The sequence below is a fragment of the Limulus polyphemus genome, unplaced genomic scaffold (assembly GCF_000517525.1).
Source record: "Limulus polyphemus unplaced genomic scaffold, Limulus_polyphemus-2.1.2 Scaffold488, whole genome shotgun sequence".
Classification (NCBI taxonomy): Eukaryota; Metazoa; Arthropoda; class Merostomata; order Xiphosura; family Limulidae; genus Limulus; species Limulus polyphemus.
The window spans coordinates 251,186-264,976 of NW_013666098.1; the positions used below are offsets into that span (position 1 = coordinate 251,186).

General features: G+C 31.1%; 1 protein-coding gene across 3 annotated transcripts; it reads left to right on the top strand.

Moving 5' to 3' along the window:
- Nucleotides 1-1,055: 1,055 nt before the first annotated feature.
- Nucleotides 1,056-13,116, top strand: LOC106458579 (armadillo repeat-containing protein 7-like). Of its 3 annotated transcripts, XM_022384847.1 has the most exons (7): nt 1,056-1,207; nt 4,794-4,938; nt 6,591-6,689; nt 9,652-9,720; nt 10,168-10,305; nt 11,921-12,012; nt 12,340-12,474. In XM_022384847.1, the coding sequence occupies exons 2-6, from the start codon at nt 4,845-4,847 to the stop codon at nt 11,968-11,970; spliced, it is 450 nt and encodes a 149-aa protein (XP_022240555.1). In that variant the 5' UTR covers nt 1,056-1,207; nt 4,794-4,844; the 3' UTR covers nt 11,971-12,012; nt 12,340-12,474. The 3 variants fall into 3 exon arrangements, with proteins under 3 accessions (XP_022240555.1, XP_013773555.1, XP_013773554.1); XM_013918101.2 differs by lacking the exon at nt 11,921-12,012 and having other exon boundaries at nt 1,057-1,207; nt 12,340-13,116; XM_013918100.2 differs by lacking the exons at nt 4,794-4,938; nt 6,591-6,689; nt 9,652-9,720; ... (1 more) ...; nt 11,921-12,012; nt 12,340-12,474 and adding an exon at nt 1,307-4,787 and having other exon boundaries at nt 1,065-1,207.
- Nucleotides 13,117-13,791: the final 675 nt, after the last annotated feature.

Genomic DNA, 13,791 nt, shown 5'->3' on the forward strand with positions numbered 1-13,791 from the left:
TTTTTCATTTCAAAATATCTTTTTGGATATTAGTGGTCATAAGCATTGACAACTCACATACACATTTTTATTCCACAACTTTGTTTTTCAGTTTAACGAGTAGCTTGATGTGTTGTACCATAATTTGAAATATTTATACTGTTGCGTCAGCGAGGTCACGTGACTAGTATCACGCCACGTTTTCTAGAAATATTCTATTCCTTCAAGAATGCCCTAGCATTTACTAGATATGTGTTAGTCTTGTATATATAAGACGTTCACAACGTGACGGGACAACAAGGTAATGAGTAATTGAACTGCAGTCAGAGAGTGTGTAATTGAACTGAGTATTATTGAATTTGAACACGTGAGAAGTTCGTTGTTATAGCGTTTGTTATAGCGCGACTGTTGAAATTAAGTGTATCGCAAAGTTATATTCAGAAAGAATAAACCAGTTTTATTTAAGAAAGGACTTGTGTCGTTAAAGTTTCGTCGGAACGAATTTACGGAAAATTAACTAACGAACCGAGACGTAACAATACTGTAGGGCAAGGGCGTCCGCAGAAAAAAATTAGGGGGGAGTCAATACCCCTGTTATTACAAATGCCTTATGATTTTCGAATAACATGGAAGAAGAATTTTACATATCTAGTAATTTTATTCTTTTTGAAATCCAGGGGGGTCAAGTGACCCCCTTGCCCCTTCTTGCGGGCGCCCATGATGTATGGAGATTTACCATTTTTATTGGTAAATAAGGGGATCGAAGTGTCGAAAATACCCTTATTACATATTTTCATGTTGTTAGTTTCATCAGATATGTTTACCTTGTATTATTCCAAACATAAATAAAATTAGCCTAGACTATTAGTTGATAAAAATGGAAACACTTTGTAAGAAAACATTTTGACTAAAGTAAAATAATACATAATTAACGCAATTCTCTACTCCAAAATATATGTAGATAGCGCTAAACCTCTGGCGTTGGTTACACACGCCTGATAAATAATATATATACCCTACAGTTTGAGCATGTGTTAAAACAAATGTTTGAGGGCCTCGCATACTTGTTTTTATAGTATTATTATTATTGAGATTTTTTATCACATTATAACCATAATAGGTAAAAAGTAATTAATTTTATTAAAAATTTGTATAAATAAAAATTAAAACAAACGTAGAAAAGACAAAGAACTGAAAACTTGCATTTAACGTTCGTCGAACTTATCAAGTAAGTTAGGGCTCTTTCAATTTTTGCAAACTAATGAAATATTTTTGTTTCATGCATTATATGTAAGAGCAGACATAGCTGAAATTAAGTTGTTTATAGTTGACAGATTAGAACAGAAGATATGGATCATATTGAAGTAGGAAATCAGTGTTGTTCACCCAGAATTGAAGGAATTCAGAAGATCCAGCAGAGTGTTAGAGCCAGAAAGAAGCAAATGGAAGTTTTGTTAGGACTGCTTGGAGAAGAAGATGAAGTTCCTTGTGATTGTATATTTGTGTATGGACATGAAGCGACAGGAAAAAGCTATTTATTGTCTAAAATTTTGGAAGAGTTTGAGGTTCCTTATGCATGGATCAATTGTGTGGAAATATACTCGCAACGTCTGTTGTATGAAGGAATTCTGAGTCAGTTATTCAGCTCCACTTATACTGTTACAACATTACGTTGTGATAATATGTGTGATTTCATAAGAATGTTTAAGCAGGAAGCTCAAGCCATGAACCTTAAAAAAATGTATATAATTCTTGACAATGCAGAGAAACTTCGAAACTTTGAACCAACTCTTTTAGCAGCCCTAATGAGGCTTCAAGAATTAACGAGATTGGACTTGTCAGTAATATTGATATCCGAGATAATTTGGGAAAAGTTTCGTTGTGGGATTGGATTGTGTGAACCACTGCAGCTTCATTTTCCACAATATAACAGAGAGGAAGTCCTTGAGATCCTGAGCTTGGATTGTCCACCAGGTTACAGTGAAGAATTTTACACTGCCTATCTCAGAGTTGTTCTCAGTGTTTTTTATCTGGTAACTCGGAATTTAAGGGAATTAAGGTACTTAGCATTGTTAAATTTTCCAAAATACTGTGAGCCAATCAAGTGTGGAACTGTTAGTGAGAGTGACCAGCATAAGTTGTGGAAGAATATTGAACCTCACTTGAAAGAGGCACTTAATACTGTTTATCTGCGTGAAGTATCAAGTTTTCAGTGGGAAAACTATCACACAAAAGATGCTGTAGGCCCTGCCAAAAAAGTTGGTGATCTAACCCAATCATTCAATAGAGCAGCTGTAGAATTGCCTTTTTATTCAAAATTCTTGCTAATTGCATCCTACCTTGCCTCATATAATCCTGCACGAACAGATAAGAAATTCTTTGTTAAAAATCAAGGAAAGGTAAAGAAAAAAAAGATTAATTTAAGGAAAGATCAACCTAAGAGACATATTTTAGGGCCCAAACCTTTTCCTTTGGATCGGATGATGGCTATTTTTTACTCAATTGTAGAAGAGCAGGTTCCTCCAACATCTATGATATTTTCTCAGATCACAACTCTTGTGACATTACGACTTTTGGCAACAACTTCTAATGAAGAAGAATTGGGTACACCTAAATACAAGTGTTTAGTTGGTTTAGAATTTATCAGAAATGTGTCTCAAACTGTTAAGTTTGACATTCTAAGTTACCTCAATGATTTTATCTGAAGTGTAAAATTCCTATAATGCATCATCCAGTCATTATTGAAATATAAACCATTTGAAAAGTTTTATCTATAATATAAATTTTTCTGTGAAATTTGAAGACTCAAGTTATCTGTAATGTTTCTTTTTGAAAAATCTGTACTCTAAATATGAGATGCATGTAATGTATAACATGATTTGTACATTTGAATAATCTGTATTTAAGATGCAATTTTATCACAAATAATTACTATATTTTAAAATTGTGTAACTATTTTAAAAAGATTGATTATAACAGAATTGGAAAGACATGTTGATTGATGAGCTGATAAAATTGACCATTTTGCTTCATGATCCTTATCTTGATTTTTTTTTAGTGGGAGATCTTACGAAGTATTTAAAATTATCTGCAGAATTGAGCTAAATATTTATAATGCAGTTTTTTAGTTACTACTTTAATTAATGTAATTTTGACTTAATGACCTTGGGTGATCATAACCATTGTTTATGAAATATATCTTAAGTTCATTGTATTTGTCATTGAGTTTTGTACTGTAATGATATTTTTAAGTTAAATGTTTGTTCTTTAAGTATTGTTGCACTTGCCACAGTGTATGCTCAGAAAATCTGCAATAAAAAGTTTTTCATTTAAACCCACATTTCTATGAAGATTTTCACACAAATTATCTGTAAAGGTTTTGTACATAGAATTAGTTTGTAGTCACAACAAGGAAAACATAGCTAATGTAAAAAGTAAAGATTAGAAATGCCTCCAAAATACCTTTTTTTTTTCTTCTGTGGAGAATAATGAAAGCCACAGATTCTTTTTCACATTTTATCAACATCGTTAGAAACTTGAAATATTTAATACAAATCAGAAATGTGATATGAAATTCTTTTGAAATGAAGATGTCTTAAAAATTGATTTTTTGCTAAATACATTGGGCATTTATAATGTTATTGTAAAGGTTTTATATCAAACTGTGATAAGCATAGTTTAAGATTTTCATGAAAAAATACTGCAAATGCCATATTGGAATGTGCCTTACAGTCTGAAGAGTTAAAATTATCTTTAGAACTAGTAGAAAAGTATTTGTTACAAGGAGTTTCTGAAATTTTTTGACAAGTTACTCTTTACAAAAATGCTTTCCTTCAGAGGAGAGTAACACAAGTTATAGTGAGAAATGTGTAAAACTGATGATAATTTCTGATCAGAGTATACTACCCTCTTTAAGCAAAATTAAAATACAACCTAGTAAGGAGTATAGCTAATTAACTATACTTTCTTATGTTCTTACTTATATATATATATATATTTAAAAAAAAAAAATAGAATGCAGTATTTTATCAGTTTGGTACCCTTACTATTAATGGAAATTTTGGCTATACACTCAATAATATCTTACAAGGTTCATCCAGCTGAGGAGACTTAGAGTAGTCCTAAATCTACATATTAAATTAACAGTGGAAAAAAGTTTATAATAAAAGTATAATAATAAAAATTTTACAATTAGATATATTAAAAAATTCTAACAAATACTATTAATGAAAGTAACAACAAAAAACAATAGAGTATACCTTAATTAATGTACAAACACTAACTGTTGGCTTCAGGTGCTGTTGTAGAATATTTCATCATTTAACAGAGCAAAGTTGAAGTGATATAATTCTTAGATGACTGTTTAAAAGAAGATATTGCTTTAATAGGAAAAATAAGACACTAGCATCATCTGAACTGTAGGAAATTGTTCATATGAGCTTGTATTTTTATTATATATATATATATATATATATATATTGTTTCTATGGGGAAACAGTGAAGCTTCAAATTAAATTTAGAATGATTTACCCAACTCTGAAACTGTGATCATCTTATTAAATAATACTTAGTTATTTTGCACAAAAATTATTTTTAAAGATCAGAATAATTTTCATTAAAAGTAATCTATTTCTATAAACCATTATAAACTAACAGGATAAGAAGTTTTAGATATTAAACAAGACTCATTTAGTTTTGTTTTTGGTGAACCTAGAAAAAGTATTGGTGTGTGTGTAAATAGAACCTTAAAAATAAGTGCAAATTTTAGCACAACTTAAGTTTCTATGATATTCAGTATTTTATAATATTCTCAGATTTCTTTGAGTCTGATAAGCTTGTTTGAAGTATGAAGTGATGCAGTGGCTATGAACAAGAGCAGAAATAGACGTTATTGCCCAAGGGAACGATTTTCTTACTTACAACAACTTGTTACTGAATTTCAAGACACAAATTCTGAAGGTAAGGCAGTTTTGATTAGATTTTTCTTTATTGACTAGTTCCAAATTATCTGGAGATAGTTTTTAATCATAAGGTATAAATGTTGGAATAAAAGATGGTTTTTATTTACTCTTAATTCAGATTTTTTGAGTGAATGTTTTAGTGTGTTTTTCAAGTGTGATAAAACTTTCAGGTTTTTGATAACAGACACTATATTTCTTAAAACTGACCTAAGCAGCTTTTAGATATTAGATTGTGTGCAGAACAAAGGTTCCCAAATTTTAATAACTCAAGACCCACCTTAACAGACCAGTGTTCCACTGGGGGAGGAGGTTAGTAAAGTGTTGTGGTGCTGTTATAAGTACATTGGACGACTGAGTTACACTGATTCACGAATATGTGCTTTATATAATATGACCAATGTTTCAATTCATATGTTACACTGATTCACATTTATGTGGTAGAGTGGTTGTTGATATGGAGTCTTGAATGGGTGTTATTCTGTAAGACATGACAAGAAAAACTTGGATAAATAAAAATAAAGAATAAATTGACATGTCTAAATGAAAATTTTTTTAGTTTATTAATGCAATGTTTTGAGCAGATGCTCTTCATCAGGCAATGTAGACTGTTACAATGGAATTAGGCTAGAAAAAACAAAACATCTTGACACGTTAATCTCAGTCACGAGAAATGAGCTACTCAACAAATTAAAATGAGAATGTGTTAAACACCATCTTATCTTCCAACTTAACACTAAGTCCCCTTGTGGTTTAAATGAAATATTTACTTTTAAGTTATTACAAAACTCCATCAATCCTTCCCTTAATTTTCCCCCTTTCTTTTCATCCCCCACTTTTTCTCTAGATGCATTTACCTTACCTTTACAAAAGTCGTCTCCCTCCTCTATTATTATATTGTAGTAAGCTATTATATTATAATTTCATTGTTTGGCGAATAATTTATATTTATGATTTTTATGTATTTTTATTTCTGAATCCAATTTAATTTGCTATAATTACTTTTTTTTATATTCCTGCTAATTTTAATAATGTAGTAATTTCAACGATGTTTTATTAGTACTTTTGTCACTTTCACATTGGATGTGTTTAATTAGAAGTATCATTTTATCTTTTAATAGTTTTTCTCTATCCTGATTTATTAACTTGTAATTTCACCAAGTTGTAATTTATGAGTAAAGGTTTTAATAAGGCAATTAACTATATTATTTTGTGTTTAGATATCCTTTTATTATGAAATAAGGTATTCAAATCTTGATCCAAGGTCCCTATTTTCCAAAGGCTTAATGACTCAGGTTACAAGGTTTCACTTTCACGGTGTTTTTCAGGAGCGTATCCCCCACGTGACTTGGGGTTTGACTATAATTTCAAAATCTAATATGTGTATGTTTCATTATATCTTGTTCTCTGTCCATTACTTCTTTTGATCCACAGTTTGGAAACCACTGCTGTAAAATATTCCAATATTTTTAAATGCTATTGTTTTTAAGAACTGTTCCTTTAATGTCAGAAAGTTTCCAAATTTGGCTATTAATTTGGTGCTTATTTTATTCATGAATAGTTGAAATTATTGATAACTTGTTCATATACATATATTTACTCTTCCTAATTTAATTTTGAGGATGTTGACTGTACTTTAAATATTTTCTTAAGCTGTTAAAGAACAAGTGTTGGCCAATCTTGCAAACTTTGCTTATGATCCCATCAATTTTGAATACATACGTCGACTGAATGTGATTTCACTGTTTTTAGGTAAGTGAAGTTAAAATGTATTTTATTTCAGTAAAGAAATTGTATACCATTGTTGAGTTAATAGCTCATCTTTCCAAGAAATCATCTTTCAAGTTTTATTCCCAAACACTAAACAACTTAGCTAATGGCTAGTAACATAAATGTTGGTTAATTTCCAGAGATAGTATTGATCACAGAAAAGGTTAAGAACCATTGTTTATAATGTGATAACTAATTTTTGTATTGTATTCTTCATATTGTAATCAATGAAATCATTTAAAAACTGTAGAAACTAATACTTATTTTGCTTAAAATTTGGTTCCAGAATGTGATATAACCTATTAACAGCAAGGGACCATTTGGTCCTTCAAGGTTGTCCTTGTACAACAACCTTTTGTAAAAGTAAAAATTTCAACCCACACTTTATTTTTCAGGAAATCATTGATTTCCCTCCTATAAAGTGCTGGCCTCCATGGTAACCGATGGTAACTCATTCCATAAAGTAATCACCTTGTTATAAAAATTAAACTTGTGTCCTTTCGTTCTGTTATCTTCAGAATATATCACAAAGACATTAGATGTCTTTATCCACTGGAGAATGTTGTAAACTTGAATATGATCACCTATTTTCCTTCTTTATTTTCAAGAAAAATTTAAGTTGAGAGGTCTTAACCTATCCTTTTAAGACATTCTTCCTCCCTGAAATCATCCTATTAGCTCTGCTTCTTCAGTAATTCGAAATACTTTCTTAGATAGGGAGATCAAACTGTAGGTAACAAAGCTGACTTTTTTTTTTAGATATTTAAAGCTATAAAATCAAATTATATAACATGGTATTCAAATTTCTTCCATATTGCAAACTACTAATACATTGCAAAGTTTCATGAATTTTGGTGCAGTAACCTTTATTACAAATCTGCAAGTTATTGATAGAAGTTTGAAAAGTTTCCAAGAAAATATTGTTTCTTCACTTCTCATGTTTTTCTTATGTAATTTCCAGAAAAATATATTCACAGGAAAAGTGAGAATATGGTGATGTATTCTGGTGTCTTTAGTTGGTGAATCAAATTACATCAGTATTTATTATATCCTGTTAATGTTAGTCAACTTTACCTTTATAGAAACATTTGTTTTTTAACTACTGTATTTTACAGCATAAATAATTCACAGGCATATATGATGCACCCATATTTTAGCAAAGAATATTTAGGAAAAAATACATTTGAGTGTATCAAAGCATTTAATGTTTACTAAAAATGACATCAAACATAAAATCCACATATGAAGAAAAACTTATCTCAATGAAAATATCATGCATGCAACATATTAAATCAAAGAAAACTTTTCAGTAGAACAGTGAGGTAAAGTTAAAAATAAAACTGTTGTTCTGTAAAAAAAAAGCTTTAATTATCTAAATATCCAGCAAAATCTTCATCACTACTACTTATGGATAGTAAATTTTCACTATCTTCAAGTAATGTATAATCTTCGGATCCTTCTAGGGCTTTACTAATGCCACACTTTTTGAAAGCCTTCACAATTATTTCTGTTTTTATAGCATCCCATGAATTTTTCACCCACTCGCCTACCTGTGAAATGGTGGGACGTTTCACTCTTCCAGTGGGTGTGAGGTCAGGACCTAAGGCCTGCATCCATTTGATCCACTCCTCATTCACGTTGCATATAGGAACTGTAGTAGAAAGTAGTGTTCATGAGAATTCAGAAACACTTAACTGCTTAGCACTGAAGAACCAAGTGAACTGCTCAGCTATACTGATGCTAACTGTCTTGGATTATTATTATATATTATAAATCCACTCATATATTTAGCACCTTTTTTTCATTAATTATAAGCCTAATCATACATTTTTGTATAGATTAATTTTTATATTATATTCTACAGTTGTCCTGGGAAAGACTAGGTAGAATTTAGCTTGTGTGGGCAAAAATGAGAGATGCATTTTCTTTAACTTCACATATTAGATGCAGGTTGATTTTTAGAAGCTTTTTTCAAGAAAAAAGTGTGTATTTTATGGTACAACAAAACTACTTTAATTGCAGTTTGAGAGAACCATTTTGTTACTCCAGATTTCTCATTATGTTAGTGTGTTGTATACATTAAAATATAAATTTGATCTTGGGAATTTGACATTTCTTAGGAGATAATGTTTAATTCAGTATGACGAGAGTTTTGAATATTTTTCACCAGATTATGAAGTTTCTCTAGAAGATAAAGCTAACATCTTCTAATACATGGTAAACAAGGGTGAGATTCTCAACAAAAAATGTGCCGGAACTCGTGTGTAATTTATAATATACTTTACTTAAAAAATAAATAAAATACATATAACAATTTCTAAATAAACAAATACATATTAAATAAGCAACTAAATTGAAAATTTCATTATTGTAAATTTAACTGGGATGTTGTTTTTTTCCTTCCCATTCCATTGAATGACTAAAAGACGTATGCTAATTTTAAGCGGCATCAGCCTATAAAAAAAGCAAACCATTTGGAGATGTTTATTGTTATTGATCAATCTTACAAGTGACACAGCCAGATGAGACTATCTTATTGGTTTGATAATGATTAATATTGAAGCTGCTAAATAACTTCTCTTTTTGATTTTGTTGCCAACAAGGACTAATGTCATCAGATCATTTATTGGTTCATTTAAAGAATATTTAATGATTATTTAAATTCTGAGTCATGACGTGTCTGCTTTCTGAGAGTATAATAGAAGGAAAAGCATGTGGGTTGAATGAAAAGCAGGTAAAATAAGTCCTGGTATTGAGTATCGGTTAGTACTGGTAGAATTTCCCCCCATTATGTTAAGTATTATTAAGGTTTCTAGGTTCTATGTGGACACCACATATTAGCTCCTTACAGCTTAAAGATAATTTAGATGTTCTAAAATAGTACTTTATGAGCTTTTATACAGTTAATAATGATCATATAGACCTTTCATTTTATTTATTGAAGACCAGTTAGACAGCATCAGTGATAAACTGGTGGAGTTTGCAGTTGGAGGCCTGTGTAACCTCGCTCTTGGTGAGTACATGTTAAATCTGTGTTGTTTTTCTTTAAGATTCTATAACTAAATACAATGGCTTTCCAGCTCATTTTTAGTTGAGATAAGACTTGAAATGATTAAATCTGTTCCTGTCCAAAACTACGTGCTCAGATTTAAGTTTGGTCAAGTTGTTGTTCAGATATGCCTGGTTACTCTTCATAAATCAGAAAGTATCATGTGTAGATTGTGGCAAGTATTTCATATTTCTAGTTTTCTTCTCTTTTAAATATTGCTAAACAGGATCTTTAAAGTCGTTTTTGTGTTAACCTCTAAATAAGAAAGATTAACAGCCAAAGGGATGTGTTGTTTGAGGTTTAAGGGTGTAGATGTAACAGCTGAAAAGTGGTGTCTTGTGATTGAATTTTAAATCTCTGTATTAGCTTTTCTCACCTCTTATACAAACAATCTAATTACTTCCTTATTAGATCGTACCAACAAAGAAATCATTCTCAACCATGGAGGAGTGGATAAAATTATCAAATGTTTATCCAGTCCAAAAGAAGAGACTGTTCTTTCTGCTATAACCACATTAATGTTCTTAGTTACACCCCAGTCAAAGAAAGGTTAGTTGAAAGCTAATGTGTAGTACAAGTTTGAGATCACTTGGTTTAAGTGTCCAAGTTTGTAATATCAGTTGCAATCTTTCTCTTATGATAAATACATTTTGGTTTATTTTCAATATTAATAACCTTAGGTTGAAATTCACTTGGTATTGAAAACAGGTATGTTTTTTTTATAGATAATTTAGGTATAATCTTCATAATGAACAAAGTTGAAATGGGCAGTAACTGTTGAGGTTTTGAATTATGATCTGTGATGGAATGTGATAAATTGATTTTTTCATAGAGTTGGTAGACTATATTTCTTTCTCTACCCGACAAGCCCCAAAACAAGGCCAAAAAACATCAATATTATATATATATGTATATACCACAAAGTGACAACCCACCAAATTGTTCATCTTCTTGTTTCAGTCGAGGTTGCCCCCCAGTGGTACAGCGGTATGTCTGCGGGCTTACAACGCTAGAATCCGGGTTTCAATACCCATGGCGGGCAGAGCACAAATAGCCCATTGTGTAGCTTTGTGCTTAATTACAAACAAACAGTCGAGGTAACTCTACAACTACTTTATCACTAAAATCAGTTTAAACCTAAATCCGCTGTATGTGTTTCTGGGCAGAGCGCGATGTCATCGCTTAGTCGTAATAACTAGTAGTAATTAAAATACAATAAAAAAAAATCATAATTCTAGTGTAAACAATGGCATCATTATCCTTGAAGTTAGCTTATTTACAGAAATCTAGTGTTTCTTTAAAAAGCTTAAGTACAGAGTGAAACAGGAATTACCAGCCAATAATAAATAAACATTAGATGACTGTAACATGTAGAATACTAAATGCTTTGTACACTATACATTTGGTGTCTTTAGGGAGTCAACCCCTATATTATATATAAAGTGAACGAGTAAAAAAAAAGTCAATTTACATAATATTAAACTTTATTACACACGTTCATAGAATACACTAACTTTCAGCCTGGGGAAACAACACAAAACAAGTAATATAAAACATTTTGTAAATTTAAAAAATGTAGGGATGGCACTGTAATGTAACTGTTTCTCTGTAAAATGCATGAATACAAAATGGTTACGAGATCTGTCAATTTGATCAACCTAGTAGCAAGAATCTGTAATAATGAAGACATGTTTTGATGCAACTTGGTTTTCTTTGTACATAAGTTCTGGGGTCTTAGCTACAATACATTAATACTTACCCTGACATACCATGATATTATGATAAACAAACTGCATACCAACAGTCAGGAATATATAACTTCCACCTGCAGTAGTATTAAAGTCAAGTATACATTTTTACATTGTAACATTAAATTTTAATATTGAAAGTCATGTAGGAATGATCTGTGTATAGCTGTAGCATCCCTATGTTCTTGTTTGCATTCTCTTTGGCACTGCCATCCCTACAATATTTTACATTTATAAAATGTTTTATGTTACTTGTATCAACTGTTATATGACCTAAGACAAATTTTATTGTGGTTTGGATGATCATAGTATTCTGCAAGTCTGTTGAGATTTTGAATTATGATCAGAGATGGAACATGATAAGTTGGTTAATGATAGAGTTGGTAAACTCCATGTTTGTTTCTCTACCCAACAAGTCCAAAAACAAGGCATGAAAACATCGCTAAGATACCAAACTACAAAGTGACAACCCACCAAATTGTTCATCTTTCTTCTTGTTTCAGTCTAGGTAACTACAGCTACTTTATCACTAACATCAGTTTAAACCTAAATCCACTCTAGGTGTATATGTGGTTCTCTATGTATTCACTGCCTTTAGATTGATTTAGTTTACTGACAGTTTTGAATACTGAACAATGATAATTTTATGTAGGGTAATATTTTATACAACTGCTTTCAGAACTCTCACCTTTTAACTTTTTCAAAAAGTTTTAAAACATGTAACAGTGAGAATTTAGCTTTTTACTTTGTATAAAACTAACAAAATTTATTATTTTTTGTTTTATATAATTATTGAAAAAGTAAATTCGTTTTTCCACAATTTTTCTTTTGTCAGATATTACGTCACTACCTGTTATTGACTGTATGTTGAGGTTTTCTGAAGCTCCTGCACGTCGCCTTAGTAATCTAGCTACAGTCTTTCTAGAAGATTACTGTACAGCCCAACAGGTGGCTGCAGCAAAAGAAGCTTCTGCAGTGCCACCCACCTCTGAATAATATAAAACAATTGAATAAATAAACCTTATTAAACAGCTATGCAGGAATTTAGAACAAAACTTGCATGTTATCATCATGTACAACACACTAGTGAGTGTTGTAGAATTACAGTTAAAAATGTAACAGTTTAAGTGAAACAGGATAGTTATGGATAGTGGTGTTTTTATGTCATTTTAAAAGGGCTTCCTTAATTTTTGTTTTGCTGTTGTTTTTAAAATTTTTATTAAAAGAATAAGAAGAGATGTTACGAGACTTGTTTAAGTTGAATGATGTGAGAAAGTGTACATTTAACTGTTTCACCTATGTAGCTTGTTGTGCAGTCCTGGCATTAATATTCATAAATAACATTATTAATATGTTTGTTGGCTTGGAATGTATTTGGTGGGATATAAACAATTAAATATAATTCATCCCATACCTTCAACATTTTTATCCAAATGCTCATGTTTAGTTATGACGTCATTTCTATATTTTCACGCAAGTCCCTAGCCAAGAAGCTTGTGATATGGTTTTTAAAACTTCATAATGATCCTTTTCCGAAAACTTTTTGTACTACTTGCTCTGATGGTACCGCAATAGTGACTCATTTGCTGAAATAAAATAATTTTTACTATTATCTAGAGAGTAAATGTCGTTTTTTTTATTTTATTGCGAAAACTCTAAATCCCTCCAATATGTACTACAAATTCTGAAAACAACTTTATATAAGGTATTTAGTAAGGATTGGCGTGTTCTAGGACTAAGCTTATCAGTTTTTAAAAAATGTCATATACACAGCGTGGTCACAAGTAAATAGACACCACCTTTTCAGAAAAAATTAAATTTTTCAGTCATATTCACGTGAATTGATATATTTATAATTTAATTAATATCTAGTAGATCTTTCTTTCGGTTCGTGGAGTTCGTTGATCCTTTGGGGCATCGTGAGAATCATCTCGTCAATTTTAGATTGTGGGATTTTCGCCCACTCTTGCTTCAAAACTTGGAATAGATCGCTCTTTGAAGTTGGTTTTTTTTGTTGTTTCTTGACTTGCCGGTCGAGTATGGCTCAGAGGTTTTCGATGGGGTTCATGTCAGGAGATTGGCTCGGCCAGAGCAACTTCTAGATACCATTTTCTTCCTGCCACTTTTGGGTGTTTCTAGCAGTGTGACAGTGCTCCATCTTCCTGGAACAAGGCTGTGTTCTTGTCCACGAAACCCGAGGAATAAAGTGGCAAGAGTCCTTCCTCCAGTATTTCGACGTATTTTATGTTGCCAACGCACTCCACTAAGCTCGATCTCTCACCAACCC